The sequence below is a fragment of the Eleginops maclovinus genome, chromosome 7 (genome assembly GCF_036324505.1).
Source record: "Eleginops maclovinus isolate JMC-PN-2008 ecotype Puerto Natales chromosome 7, JC_Emac_rtc_rv5, whole genome shotgun sequence".
NCBI lineage: Eukaryota > Metazoa > Chordata > Actinopteri > Perciformes > Eleginopidae > Eleginops > Eleginops maclovinus.
Window position 1 is genome coordinate 5,635,572 of NC_086355.1, and position 16,010 is coordinate 5,651,581.

At 41.4% G+C, this 16,010-nt stretch overlaps 1 protein-coding gene across 1 annotated transcript in view; it reads left to right on the forward strand.

The window, feature by feature from the left end:
• Nucleotides 1–16,010, forward strand: part of LOC134866835 (kalirin-like) — a 101,560-nt gene that overhangs the window by 56,722 nt on the left and 28,828 nt on the right. Inside the window, 19 exon segments of the mRNA XM_063887000.1 lie at nt 320–388; nt 566–715; nt 796–945; nt 1,641–1,755; nt 1,972–2,087; nt 2,379–2,501; nt 2,895–3,077; nt 3,173–3,294; nt 3,743–3,809; nt 3,900–4,009; nt 4,528–4,597; nt 4,722–4,811; nt 5,441–5,533; nt 5,645–5,756; nt 5,882–5,998; nt 6,001–6,071; nt 6,186–6,287; nt 6,390–6,538; nt 7,208–7,307. Of these exon segments, the coding sequence (XP_063743070.1) occupies nt 320–388; nt 566–715; nt 796–945; nt 1,641–1,755; nt 1,972–2,087; nt 2,379–2,501; nt 2,895–3,077; nt 3,173–3,294; nt 3,743–3,809; nt 3,900–4,009; nt 4,528–4,597; nt 4,722–4,811; nt 5,441–5,533; nt 5,645–5,756; nt 5,882–5,998; nt 6,001–6,071; nt 6,186–6,287; nt 6,390–6,538; nt 7,208–7,307 (2,109 nt within the window).

A 16,010-nucleotide genomic window follows, 5' to 3' on the forward strand; every position in this document is an offset into this window, starting at 1 on the left:
TGTGTGTGTGTGTGTGTGTGTGTGTGTGTGTTTTTGCAATATGTAAACCTATAATGAATGTGTATTGTGATTAAAGTGTTTCCTTATTACAGCGATATGTAGAAAAGTGAAATCATGTGATATCATTGGCTGAAACTCACACGCAGAAACATTGCTCCGTCATATAAATAGCTGCCAAAACTCCAGAAGAAACTTTTAAAGTTTATTTGAACTAATGAGATTTTAATTCTCTCCTCTCTCCACTTTCATCCTCCTCCTCCTCCTCCTCCTCCTCCTCCTCCTCCTCCTCCTCCTCATCCTCCTCCTCCTCCTCCTACAGTCTCTCTTTCATGCTAATTCTCTCCAGAAGACACATCAGAGTGCTTTGCAAGTCCAGCAAAAAGCTGAGGTAATTTCATGTTTGTTCAACTGTTGAATAAAGTAAGACTTTCTCTACTCCTTATCTTGTCTTGTCCTGCACATTGTATTTCTACATTTGTGTTACCAAGAGACTTGTCTGTTCCTCCTGACCATGAATTACTCTTGACCTCCAATTCAAAAACTCTCTCCTCTTCCCCTCTTGCAGATCATGCTTCAGGCCGGACACTACGATCCGGAGGCCATCAGAGGCTGTGCGGAGAAAGTGGCCGTCCACTGGCAGCAGCTGATGCTGAAGATGGAGGACCGGCTGAAGCTGGTCAACGCCTCTGTGGCTTTTTACAAGACATCTGAACAGGTACACATCAAACACACAATTCACACACACTCTCAGAGTTTGGAGCAGGAGTGTGTTACCACCTCTGTGTATCTGTGCAGGTGTGCAGTGTGTTAGAGAGTCTGGAGCAGGAGTATCGTCGGGATGAAGACTGGTGCGGCAGCCACGATAAACTGGGGCTGTCGGCTGACTGCGAACACCTCCTACCTCTGATCAGCAAACACCTGGAGCAGAAAGAAGCCTTCCTCAAGGTGATCCATCTCTCTTTATCACACGTCAGAAAACAGGCTGAGGTGCTGTTACACAGAAGCACCTGCAAAATAAGAGAGAAATAGGTGAAATATCCAACCCAATATATTGTTTTACCCTGACTAGCAGAGACAAGAGCAGAAGAAACCAGAACACAACACAACAGAGCAGAATGAACTCGAATAAAATAGATTATTTGGCACCTAGACATGTAGATTACTTTTCTAAATATCATATATAACGTAATCAAGGTTTTTATACCAAACTAATCTGTAAAAGACCTTTGGTGATAAATATATATTTGATTGAATTTTTTTGGCACTTTTAGATCAGATTAAATATTTGTTTCTTCAGTTTCATAAACGTGTAATTAAATATACATAAACAGATTTATATCAACAGTAGAAAGATGTATATCTATAAAGTATCTGTAAAGAATACAGTGTACAGAAAAGGTTGGAATACACTAATACACCAAACTACTACTAAAGAAATACAAACATGGGATTCAATATACATCATACAATCTTAAACCTGCCTGATAGAACAGAACCACACAGGCTTACAAAGCTCATGTGTGAAAGCCGTTGTGTTTGGCAGTGAAATGGTAGGTTCACTTACTAAAGTGATCAGGAGTCTAGAGTGTGTTTGTATTGTTTGAGTCTGTCGGAATGAACACCACGTCTCTGTGCTGCAGGCGTGCACTCTGGCTCGGAGGAACGCGGAGGTGTTTCTGAAGTACATCCACAGGAACAATGTGAGCATGCCCGGAGCCTCCGGTCACACCAGAGGGCCCGAACAGCAGGTCAAAGGTCAGTTCGGCTGATGATACATCGGAAAATAAATATTGCTATTTGAATTTTTGCACTGGCAGATAGACTTTTTGTGTCTGGACTTTCTTTAATAAGATGCATTTTGTTTAATTATTTAACCTACATACACAGTTGAGCTTTGAATCAGTGATCTGGGAGCATATTTGAGGATTATGGAGGAAGTGTTTATCGGTTGTGTGTTTTTTTGTTGTGCAGCCATTCTGAATGAGCTGCTGCAGCGGGAGAACCGAGTCCTTCACTTCTGGACGTTAAAGAAGCGAAGGCTGGACCAATGTCAGCAGTACTTGGTGTTTGAACGCAGTGCCAAACAGGTCAGTGTGTGTGAGAGTGTATGAGTGTGTTTATGCACTTCTGAGAAACAAAATGAAAGAGTTCTGGCTGGATTTTGACTTGGGGGAAATGTGCAGCAGCACTACAGAGACATCTGGTTTATTTAATCAGGAAGTTAGCTAAGTAGGGAGTAAACTGAGATGAAAGATTAACTGTATTTATGTGTGTGTGCACGTGTGTGTGTGTGTGTGTGTGTGTGTGTGTGTGTGTGTGTGTGTGTGTGTGTGTGTGTGTGTGTGTGTGTGTGTGTGTGTGTGTGTGTGTGATTGCAGGCGTTGGATTGGATCCAAGAGACAGGTGAAGTTTACCTGGCCACACACACATCACCTGGTGACTGCAGCGAGGAAACGCAGCAACTCCTCAACGCCTACCATCACTTCAGACTCAATGCCAAGGTACGCCGTGTGTGTGTGTGTGTGTGTGTGTGTTAAAGATATTTATTATTGAGCCTAAGGGTCCGCTGGAAACATCAATCCAGTAGAAGTCTAAACTGTATCTCCTTGGACATATTACGACTCAATATTATTGACACCCTAAGACTCCTATTAACTTTGAAAATTGAGTCTAAATGAGACGTGACGGTTCTGAGACCAATTACATTTTGATTTTTAAACAGGTGACATTAGTCAATTGATGCAATATTCTAAGAATATGTCTGAAATTAACAGGCAACAATAATTCACCTCATAAAGGAATAGCAACATTTGTGACATCACACTAAAAAACAGGCTATAGTCGGTAATACTTGGCACTCCTCCAGTATGTTTATTGTGTTTTTTTTCCCATAGCAAACCAAGGAGAAGGTGAAGCTGCTGATCCAGTTGGCGGACAACCTGGTGGAGAAAGGCCACGCCCACGTGTCGGAGCTGAAGCGCTGGGTCAGCACGGTGGACCGCAGATACCGAGACTTCTCGCTGCGCATGGGGAAATACCAGGAGAGCCTGGAGAGAAGCCTGGGGGTCAGCTCTGAGGTACACACACATCAGACCGTAATTGTGGGTTCTTTTATCCTCCACATTTTTGTTTCAGATTATTGATGAAAAGTCATCTCTGTGCCTTTACGCAGGACAATAAAGACTTGGAGCTGGATATTATTCCTGCCAGCCTGACAGATGACCCCGAGGTCAAACTGCGTGACCCCAACCCCGAGGTCAACGAGGAGAAGAGGAAGTCAGCCAGGAAGAAAGAGTGAGTGCAGGAAGAAAGTTAGGAAGTGTGCGTCGTGTTAAAATATTGTAATCTAAACTTTGACACATGGAAGGAATAAGAAAGGTTTATTTATTTTAACTTTCAAAGTGTTGCTATGGTATAACAACAGATGCATCATGGCCCAAACCTGAAACACATGATCACATGTAACATGATGCAGTTATTTACCCTAGTTCCCACTGCCAAATGATAAAAGTCAACATCTGCATCCTATATCAGTCCCACAATCCTATATTTAAAGACATAAAAGAAACATAATTGTGTTTAAGGTACACTTAACTCCTCTGCAGCCTTTGAAATGGTTTTGTGTTGACATTTTATAAAGTCTTTAAGGAATTCTGTACGCTCATCTATACACATAATCCATGCCAGCTGATCCGTCTCCGTGGTGTTTCCCTCTGTAGTCTAAATGTTTTCCTTGTCTCAGGTTCATCATGGCAGAGCTGCTGCAGACAGAGAAGACCTACGTCAAAGACCTCCAAGAGTGTCTAGAGGTATGGAAAACAGTTCTGCTTGTCCGATTTAGTTTTGACACAACAAATGTTTTCCCGTCCGCCTCACCTGTCTGCCCGTCTCTCTGTCAGAACTACCTGTGGGAGATGACCAACGGTGTGGAGGAGGTTCCTCCCGGCATCGCAAACAAGGAGCACATCGTCTTTGGCAACATGCAGGCGATCTGCGACTTCCACAACAAGTGAGAGACACATCGAGTGTTTATATAACAGAGTCCAGTGTGCAGGGGAATCAGGTTTTGCTTTACGTGGTCCATGTTTTCCACCGTTTGAAGACTTTTCTGTGTGAAGCAACAAGCATAGCAACAACCGTGGCCTGTTCCTGTATATGCTTTGATTCTTAGCAGTGCAAATGCACTTTGGTGTTAGAACTAGGGTAACTTCTGATATGTTACTTGAAGGGGAGCTGAAGAAGTATCTTTGAGGTCTTCCTTCAAAGCTACCCCTGAGCCACCTCTTTGTTTCTGATCCTTTGTGGTACCACGGTTCCTCAGAGAAACGTCTTCTCCTATCTCATTGACTCCGTTTAGATCTTAAAGGAGCTTTTCACCTGCAGGTTCTTTTGAACAAAAATATCTTAGTGGTCTGAACTTTTGGTTTTACTGTCAGAGAAAAAGCAGATTGTTGCATACAGTCACTTTTCTGCAGCTGATCCAAATGTGCACATTGTGATATGTTGCTGTGTGATATGTGTTTGCAGTATTTTCCTGAAGGAGCTGGTGAACTATGAGCAGCTTCCAGAGGACGTTGGTCACTGCTTCGTCACCTGGGTGAGAGACGGCCCTTCATTCCACAAATGTGTTCTTATAAGTCCTAATATGGCTTTAAGCTTGCATAACACATACAAAAATGACCCTGTGAAAACCTTATCTCCCCTCCCCTCCTGTTTTCCAGGCTGATAAGTTCCACATTTATGTGGATTACTGTAAGAACAAACCAGACTCCAGTCAGCTCATACTGGAACACGCCGGCACCTTCTTCGACGTGAGTAATCCCTTCATCATTCCGCCCCAGATCCATTTACAGCTTATTATCTCATCCATCTAACAGCTAATACAGTTGTCCCTTTTAACCACCTCCTAGTAAACTGATCCAATCTGAGCTTCCTCACAAAAACGTTCATACATAATTGGTATCCTTCTCTAAATATAAATGTCCTGTACAAGTTTTAAGATGATCAATCGATGCCTACACTCACACCTGAAGCAGTATAACATCACGCTCATTGTGATGCTTCAGTACAAAAAGCAGTGGATAACCCAACAAAGGCTGTATGCAGGGATGTTTTTATGATGGATGCCTACTGTGGAGCATGAAGATAAACAGGACTCCAATTTATCATTTTAATTTAGCACTCCACTAGGTACTCTGTCACACAGATTGCTTAGAATTGGAGGGGAAATTGTTTGCATGCAGCTGCTGGTTTTTAATTTCCCTCCTGCAGCTGGAGATGATGATCATTGTGTAGTTCACTTCTTCTGTCAGCAGGAGGTGCTGTTTAGTCATTGAAAAGGATTACATTCTCACCTATTGAACATTTCACAGTTATGACAATTGCTCTAATATTGTATTCTATTAGTAATTGCTGTAATTGTGTTTCTGTGTATAAACAGGAAATTCAGCAGAAACGTGGACTGGCTAACTCCATCTCCTCCTACCTCATCAAACCGGTCCAGAGGATCACCAAGTACCAACTGCTGCTAAAGGTTAGTACACAGACACAGCATCACAGTCGATACCACACAAATGCTTTTTTATTACTAATGGTTTTCTACTCTTTTATCCCCTTGTATTGATATCCTCTCTGCGCTCTCCAGGAGTTACTGTCATGTTGTGAGGAGGGAAAAGGGGAGATAAAAGATGGTTTGGAGGTGATGCTCGGTGTCCCGAAGAGAGCTAATGATGCCATGCATCTCGCCATGATGGAGGGTAAGAAACTGTCTATACTGATTAATCGTAAACATTGCATCTGTTCTATTTAAAATGTATAAACTGTGTCTTTATAGACTTTGCGCAACTTGGTTGATGTTAAATCTCTTTCCTCTCGTTCTCAGGGTTTGAAGAAAACCTGGAGGTGCAGGGCGAGTTGATCCTGCAGGACAGTTTCCAGGTTTGGGATCCACGCTCACTGATCAGAAAGGGGCGGGACCGACACCTCTTCCTGTTTGAGTTCTCCTGGTCTTCAGCAAGGAGATCAAAGACTCAGCTGGTAGAACCAAGTACCAGTACAAGACCAAACTACTGGTGAGTGTGTGTGCCTCCACGCACGGTTTAAACATGTGGAGCACTGGATGTGTGTTTGCATTCAGTAATAACCTCTGCGGTTAGCTGTCACTGACTTACATATCTGTCCTGCAGACATCGGAGTTGGGGGTGACCGAGCATATTGAAGGAGATCCATGTAAATTTGCACTTTGGGCAGGAAGAACCCCCTCCTCTGATAACAAAACGGTGCTAAAGGCAAGTAAAAAATCACATTTGTACAGTCCTATGATTACATACTGGTTTGCTATCATCAAGATCTATTTTTTTTAAGTTAATCATGGTTTTTTTCTCCACCAGGCGTCCAATATGGAAGCTAAACAGGAGTGGATTAAAAACATCAGGGAGGTGATCCAGGAGAGGATGACTCACCTGAAGGGGGCGCTGAAGGAGCCTCTTCATGTGCCTAAAACACCAGCACTGTCCAAACCCAGGAATAACGCTAAGAGGTAAACAGGGTCACACAATTTTCACCTGTTTGAAAAAGTAATTGTGGAAAAAGAAGGGTGTGTGTTGACGTTTGAGATATAAGTGCTCAAAAACACTTAGTCAAATTCTGGTATTGGAAAATGTACAATAGTGAGAAAATGTCTAAACATGGTGAAGAAATTCCTTAAAAGGTAACATTTTCACTCGTGTTCTCCATGATAGGAAAGTACATCTCCACAGGTTGTAAGGTAAAGGTAAGTCATATAATAAAATAGTATTTCTTTAACAAAATATCGGTGTCAAAACACGGCTGCCCTATAGAAGTGCAAATTATTTCCCACGCACAGCTGACCCTCACTGTCTGAATAAATGCTCTTTAAATTCAGTGAAATGTGCAGCTTCATTCCTGGAACTTCCTGGGATTTAGGTCTTGACTTTTTCCAACTTCTGCTGTTGCCACAACTACACACAGGATCTTGGTAAACACTGGCACTGCGGGCAGAAAGCTTATCACCATTGTAAAAAATGTCATCACAGCCGATTAAACCGTGATAAGATTTAAAACAGTGTAAGCACACGTGAAAGTGTTGTCCCATTTGTCATCCCCAGAGTGTTGTCACATTCTATCACTGAAAGGGTGTGAGATGACCGTAGATTTAATCAAAGATGTTCTGATTGTGTCTGTTCAGGGAGGGAGGAGAAGATGGAGATAGTCAGGGAGACGGCAGCCAACCAGATACCATCTCCATCGCCTCCAGGACGTCCCAGAACACTGTAGATAGCGACAAGGTAGGAAACACTCACAGTTCATCGAATGCCAAAGGGGTTACAGGCAGCTGATTGGCTCTGAGGCCCTTAAGGAGCTGATGACCCACAGCTGTGTCAGCGCTACAGGGTCTCCCACTCAGCTACAATGAGAAGAAGCAGGGGCTGTGTTAGTGCCAGTGGCAGAAAGACCGTGTACAGACTGTGTTTGTGCACATGTGTGATATCTGAAACCAAAGAGAATCCTAACTCTGCGAGAGTTCACTATAGGTTAAGATTATGTGTGTATTTGATGTGTGTGAATGAGAGGAATCCAGCAATGTCAGTATATGAACAGAGGAAGAGTCAGCGATGAAAAACCTCTTCAGGTTGTGTGCGGGCGTGTGTCCTGATGCCTCCTACCAACCACCCTCTCACATCCAAGTAAGCCCATCTTTAATCCTTTTGTTTTTACAGATTTAAGAGAAAATGGTGAGAAGGTACCCTGAGGTTTGTCATCTCTTGTCCTCTCATAAAACAACCCTTAATAAATGATTGGGTTTAATTATAAAAAGCCTCTTTTGAAGTTGTTTAGGAGCACGGTTTACCTAACTATGTCTGTTGTGTCACCTTTCCTGTGTTTAAAAAAAGTACTCCCCACTGCTGTAGTACTTTCTGATACATGTTTTTGCATTGGCAAACCAATAGTAACAGTTCAAACCTGAATCGGGTATTTGGATGGAGCTAAAATACAAATGCAAACCCGGAACAAGACAGTTAATGTAGTTGTTTTGGTGCTTTGGATTCCACAATTATATTTGTTGTTTTCATTTTCCACTGGTTGCAGTACTGTACCTCCCTTTTGACCGCTTTGCAGTCTCTCTCACACACACACACACACTCACACACACACTGACACACAGTTACACACAGTTACACACACATCCACCCACACAGATGTCTGTCATGGCCTCCCACTGTACTGTTACACAGTGTGGCCTTTTCACAGTGCAACCCCACGCCTACACACTACACTGCCTCTAAATGTCAGCAACACACACACACACACACACTTCTTCACCCAATCAGAATGCCGTCAACAGTGAGGCTCCTGTGTGTGTTGTAGTGTTTCCCCTTGCTTTTTGATTTTATTCTGGTATTTTACTTCCTTTTTTCTCTCCGATTTTCTCTGTTTATCAGTATTATAACATAAGAAACGTTGTTTACAATAAATGGACGTGAACACTTGATACCACACATATACAGTAGAGCTGTACTGTAGCTCTAAATGTTTTTGTGGTGTTGTTTTTTTTTATGTCCATGTTGGTCTCCCCACCGCTTCCCGTCCAATGAAAACATTATAATGAATTTTTCCAGCTTTTTTTGAGTGTGGGTGTGTTGTTGTTCAGCTCCAGTTTATTGTTTCTAGGATTTACAGAAGACTCTCACTTGCTTTTTTTGGAACCTCCTCTTCTGTTTTCCTGCAAGAATCAAAGAGAAAATAAGTTCCTGCATTTTGTTTTGATAAGTTTCATATTTTATACGCTGACACAGCGGAGCATGGCTCTCACTGTGAGCTGCACTTGGCTGTATTTTTTTTTTTTTTACGGGGATTTTTAAATGTATTACTCTTTTTAAAGGGGCCATATTACATAATGCTAATTTTCAAGTTCATATTTGTATTTTGTGCCTCTACTGTGACATGTCTCCATGCTTTAATGTTCAGAAAGCTCTTTATTCTTCTCATACTGCCTGAGCTGCTGCACCTCTTTTCACCCTCCGTCTAAAACCAGAGCCCAGTCTGCTCTGATAGGTTAGCTGGCTGGCTCTGTTGTTATTGGTCAACTGCTTAGAGATGTCCCGCCCCTTAGCCTATCAACTACAATGTGATGAAGCGCTAGCAAATAGAAGTGCGAGTGTTACATAGTGATGTCGCTATGTCATGGAAGTAAACAAAGGAGTCAGTTGGAGGTGTTTCAGGCTGGGTGGAGAGGGGGGAGTATATGGGAATGGGAACACAGGGATTGTAGCCTTTGCAGACCATTTACTTGCATTAAAACCTATAAAAGACACTACAGGAAAAGGAAAACCCAGAAAAAGCGTAATAAGGCCCCAAATCTTTCAAACTCTTTCTCTTCTCTTTCTCAGGAAAGTTCTGTAAAATGTAAGGAAAATAAATACAAAAAATAACCCCTTTTGACAAATGGCCATCCTCCCTATTAATGCCCTTTGTCTACGGCCCATGTTTACTTTATCTTTGTTTGAGTACAAATTTGAAGGATAACTGGAGGCATGTCTGGTTTGAGTGATTACTATCTCTTTTCCCTGGAGGTTAAATGAGGCGTAGCAGTGCTTTTTCTCTTAAATGTGAAAGGTGGTGTTGCTCCTTTTTTACAGCGGTGGCTCTGCACTCTCTCCAGGGATGTGTTATCTTAAAGTATACTAAGTCTTTGTGTATTCTGGTGTTAAGAAAAGTCAATATAAGCTATTTTTTTCAGTCAATTATTGGATCTGGCTTGTTTGTTTAACGCCTTTGAGGTGCACCTTTTGTTACATTTCTCTTTATACTGTAGGAGCCTTTCACTTTAAAGCTTTGGCAGTGATTTTCCAAACCCCAGATACTTTCCAAATGATTTGAATACAATGGGTATCAAAGTCAGCTCTTATTCATACAAGCCATTCTTGCTCTGCAGAAGTGACAACATAAATAAACAAAGGCGATATAAATTCCATAAAATAATCATAAGCCATTATTCTTAGTAGTCTACCGTGGCGTACCTTTTTCTGTCTTGCCCTCTTGGTCTTGCCTCGCCCTTTTTTCTCGCCTTCGTTTTTCCTTGGAATGTCTAAATGAACACACCCACCATTTGTTGCTCATTTCTCAGTCAACCCGTATTTTCTACTTTCCTTTTTTTTTTTTGTCTCGCTTTTTCTGTCTCTCTCTTTTGCCCTGTCTACCACATAGAGTATAATAACAACCGTGTGTGTGTGTGTGTGTGTGTGTGTGTGTGTGTGTGTGTGTGTGTGTGTGTGTGTGTGTGTGTGTGTGTGTGTGTGTGTGTGTGTGTGTGTGTGTGTGTGTGTGTGTGTGTGTGTGTGTGTGTGTGTGTGTGTGTGTGTGTGTGTGTGTGTGTGTGTGTGTGTGTGTGTGTGTGTGTGTGTGTGTGTGTGTGTGTGTGTGTACAGGGTGGGAAGCTACTGTTTTTGGAGAGGTTTTATATGACGAGCCGTCCCCCCCTCTCGTCGTCTTTGCAGAGTTTGGCTTGTTTCCTCTTTCCTTCTCAATAAAACCTTGTTAGCATGCTAATATAAACCGGTGCAAATATAGAAAAGAGTATTTATGTTACGTTAAACCTCCGCTGTTTCCGTTTGAGCAGCAGGTTGACATTAAGCAGCGCTTCCGACAGATTGATGCTCCTTCCTGAGTATTGACTGTGTTGTTTTATCTGGCATCTTGTTGCAATCAGTGAGAAAGATTTGCTCAGAAACTCGTTCGCATTCAAACATGAATTAAACGAAGAAATTCATGTACAGACCATCATTTTCAGACATTGATTTGGAGAATTAACTGTTTATATTATTCACATTAAATGTAGAAATCAAAGCACTTTTATAGGTCCTCTTATTTCTAAACGGTGTAGGAGGACCACGAGGCAAACCACACTTGACATTGATTTATAGAATCAAAATACTGACCTTTTTATATAAAACCAAATGTACAAGCAGCCAAAACAACAGAAAAAGGAGAGCAATAATCGTTAAACCAACCGGTTTTTATATTTTCCTGTCAAGTGACCTCTTGTGGTCGTGTGAGTAATGACTGCCCTCTCTAATTAGGAAAGGTTGAAGTAGCAAAAGGTCAAAGTGAATGTCGTAGTTTGACTTTGAGAGCATTGTTTTTTACCCTTTTTTCCACCAGAAATCCACGTTTTGTTTTATTTTTAAAGGCGCTCATTTCCTAGACTTTACTTAAAAAGATTGCAGGTAAAAATCACTGACTTCCTTATTGGTCATTTCTATAAAAAAATGCTTATTGTGCCTCTGTTGAAATACAAAAGGACAGCTTTATGTGAGGATACATTATGTGCTTCAGCTCTGTGTTGTTTGGGATTGGGCCAGTTTTGTAACATGGTGTTGTGCTATACGTTAGTTCTGTGACGTTGAGTGGAGTTTGTCTTTTCTGTGACGTTTCTTGGGGCAGTGAGTCAGCTGTGGCACAGTCTATGGTTTCCATGTTATTTAAAGGATTGTTCCAGCGGTTGACAGCTTGGCAGCCCTCATGGCTCCACCACAGCCCTGTAGGTCAGAGAACAAATACTGTTTTTAGCGTCCGCCTTCATTTGGAATAAAAATGGTGTCTCTTCTTTGAGCCATAACAAATAAAATCTACGAGCACATTTCTCCTATAGGACATGCATCGCTGGTTGGAAAGGAGCTCAACAGACTCTGGATCCATTTTTATCCCACTGGCTTGAATGAACTAAATGGTTCATGACGCCTGAAAAGTGTCAGTCAGACTTCGTCATCCAGAGGAATTCTTTCTGTTTTTAAGCTAAAAGTCCACTGACGTTTTCTCCAATACCTCTGTTAAATGTTAGCCCGTTGGTCAGTCTGTTCATTTAGGCCCCTTTAGGCCATTATATATTCATGTTTCCTCGGTTAAATCCTTATGATCTCTGACCTTTCCTCTAACTAGCTGATATTTCTGACTTTGTGGAAATGCTAAACATCAGAATCTTAGCATTGTCACTGAGTACTATTCACAAAGAAGCTCTACTCGCATTTAAATGTACATTTAAACTTATTCTTAACTCCACAAACAACATGCCGTTAATGTTCGTTGTGTTGTGTGGCTCAAATCTAAGAGATGCGTATCTCTACTTCTGCTAACTAAACTGTTTGCATGGCAAGAAACAAGATGACATAATGTTTTTTTTCTTTGTATTTTGGAAAAACTCCAACTCAGCCACCATTTAGAATCATTGGAAATAATTTCCATCAGGTTGCACATGTTCTTAAGATCACATTGTGTACGTCGTGGCCAACTTAATTTCCATTATACTTTACATGTGACATAGTTGGCATTGCTGTCACATGAAAGTATCTAAAAGTAGTTCTGTAGTCGGATCCAGGTCATATGAACAGGAAATCACCCCTGATGGGTATCTTTAGCCACAGTTGGCAACTCCTGATTGGTTATTTCCCGGGATGAATCAACTCTACGTGGCTCTAACTTTTTAAATTACTCATTCCTAGCTTCATTTAATCCAACCATCAGGGAAGACAAATAAATATTGGATATGTGTTCACATAACAAAAGGGTAATTTGTTGTCTTTATTGTATTAGTGTTCCAGCATGCAGCTGCTTTGCTGTTACACTAGCTAGCAATTGTTTACACGTGTATGTTCTCATGAATCAAATGCATTCAGTGTCGGGTTCAGACTGAAGACGAACAGTAGCCATCTGCTGGTCATATGACTGTTGTGTCTTTCACACACACACACACACACACACACACACACACACACACACACACACACACACACACACACACACACACACACACACACACACACACACACACACATAGATAGACATGCACACAGACAGAGGGAGAGAGAGAAACACACTCACAAAAGTGGTGCTGGTAGTTTAAAGTGTTTTAGTGCCCCAGTAGCTTCCAAGGAGTGGGAGAAATGTGCACACACACACACACACACACACACACAGTCACACCAAGAAAAGTGCAGTTGCCATCTAATACAAAGCTATGGCTGTTTGTTCAGAGAGGGAGAGAGAGAGAGAGAGAGAGACATTGTGAGGGCGTGTTTGTGTGTGTGGCTAAGACACAAACGAGGGAGTTGTCAGAGACAGAGAGAGCGACAGAAGAGGAGAGATCGACATGCCAAAGTGGATGAGCTTTAAACTGTTCAAAGAGAGCAGCAGAGTGAGTACTAACAGCTGGACAACACAAAACACACTCTAGCTGATCTCCTGGCAGATCAAACTATACCTATTTATTAAGCAGTGTGTTAATGACAAGCTTTAGTAATACAGTGTGTGTGCAAGGAGCATGTTAGGGATCCTGTTTAACTTACTGTGCTGAATGAAGCTGTCAGGAAATCAAATTGCTGCAGTACGAAGGAAGTGAACTAACAGGTAAAATACCTAAAATGTTTTAATGCATCTCAACAAACATTTGCCTTAGATCTTGTAAAAAGATGCCGGCAGAAACATCTTATTTATGTGTGTTAACAACGTCTTGGTCTCATAGTAAATCAGTTACTTCAGGATTCTGACCTTTATTCTCTATAAGACCAATGACCGATACGATACTCCTCATTTGTATATTGATTATATCTACAAATCCCGTTGTAAAGTGTTAAGATACCTTGTTTAAGAACAGGCAGACGCTCAGACAGACGTCACTCCTGCCACTCTCCATATTTTTAAATTCACTCTGCACACAATCCTCTGTTTGGACTTGGTTTTCTGCATTAATGGAACTGCTGAGGAAAACAGCATGTGTGCAGTCGAGTTCTGTGTGATCTTCCTCTTAAACGTCCTTTCATGTTGACCCAATAGATTCTACAATTCTGCTTGAAATGAGGTGTTTTTCTAAAAGCAAAATCTCTCTCCTGCATAGAGGAGTTTCTTCATTTGAATTTTGAGAGAAAGGTTTTCTTGCGGTTCTGTTCCTGCTCTTCATTGGGGTTTTGGCCACTGGTTCATATGCTAATCCAGATCATACGTGCTGTTGACTTTCACTTAGTGTAAAAGCTGGACGGCAGAAGGGAGTATTTTGGCTGTGGCTGTGTGTAATTGGATGGGTTAATGGTTAAACAGGGTGTGTGTGTGCCAAGCAGACAGACAGACAGGAAACAGGCCATTAGCTGCCACAGAGAAACAGGATAAATAAAATGTGAGCATCTAGGTGGCTGAGATGAAGTCAGTTTGATGCATATTACAGAGCAGACACACTGTTGTGTAAATGCTGTCAATGCACCCATCCATAATACAGCCCACTGACAATATCAAACAGCCTTTTCACATGCAGTTTGGACTCTTTTCCAACAGTGTGATATTCTACAGTAACTCAAATTTGCAAAATCGAGTGACTGTTACAGCATGCTGAGAATGGAGTTTGTCTTTAATTGCATGCACGCTAATCGTATACTTGCAATGACAGAGTAGAGTGCTGTTTTTGTTTTGAAAATAGAGATGTTTGGCCTCCAGAAGGCAAGGTCCATCCCATACTGTATTGTATATTTACACATCTAGCATTTCATTGTCATCTCATGTATGTATACAGTATGTTTTTGTGCATAAAGAAGATGGTTGTGCAGGAGAAGTTGTTTAGAAAGTGTGTTTATGTGTTCTGTATGTTTTTCCTTGGCTCTTGGATGCCGCTGGTGTACATTGTGGCGACAGAGCAGCCATGTGATCGAGTTCTCTGCAGGGTTTCTGTTTCTGAATGAAATGTTTGGTTTGAGTGGTTTCTAAATGATCTGTGCAGCTGCTTTTCTTTGTGTTTTGTTTCGTAATTTCTGCTGTTTTAGAGCAACAGGAAGCCATATTGGTCAGGCTGGTTACTGTGCAGTGTTTCATTTTCAGCCGAGCAGGAGTAGACGTCTCTACCGTTGTCACTTTATTTTCCACCAATAAGATGCTGGACTGGTTTCTGTGTTGCGCTCACATAAAACAGAACGTGATAGCCTTTCTTCTAAACTCATTATAACCATCACTTTAGCATCAGAGACTAACGTATGATCAGAATGCAACCCTGTCACATAATGAGCATCTTCATGTGTGCAGTCATGTGTGTGTGTGCACAAACACTGCAGCTTTCTGTAATCTATGCAACAATACTCCTTTTGCTCCGCTTGGAATGCTTTCCTTCCATGATGGTTTGTTCTCGTAGAGTTGTTATATACAACATTAAGCAGGACATCCAGTTCTGCAGAATCACATTGACTCGAACTTTATGTGGTTATAACTGAAAGGCATCCAAGGGGCTTTGAACACAAGGCATCAGCATTTGCTAATAAGTACTGGAAAAAAATTGCCATTTTTGTGTAGAAATGAATACCTGCAGGGGCCTAAGGAAGAGACCCTGTCCACCAAACAATGAGAACAACAAAACCTTGTGTCTGTATAGAAAATAACTATGCTAGTATGTGAGACTCCATTCTTAACCCATGAATGAAGACACACTGAGAGAAGTTTGCCTGACATAGAAGTACCCACTGTTCACACTCGGGACAGGAGGTGGTTTTCCATGAGTTCCTCTCCAGGATGCTGCGTTCAGTTCTGCCATCAGACTGTTTTTGTACCTGTATTTTATTCCCTCTGTAACACAGGAACCCCTTTTTATATTTTGCATCTCTTGTATTAGATAAGTGTGTTTACAGACCTTAAAATATAGGTATTTATTGTGCAGAACAAAGTATGATGAGCCTAAAGACTGAAGGTTTTGTCATTTGTTATTGATATAAGGAAGGATCGTGAACAGAGGCATTTCTATGGATTTTTATCCGGCTTTTGTATATGTGTAACTCTGGCTTGAGCTAAATCTGTCTTGATTATGTTTCTTAATTATCTCACAAAATGTATATGTTACTTTTTCATGGCTTATCCTTCTAATATTTGCTTATGACAAGTAAAGCATGTGTTTTCATGGCCATGTTTGGGTGATTCAAAACACTTTAAGTTGAGGGGAAACGTCCTGGTGGTCTTTTTAAAACAAG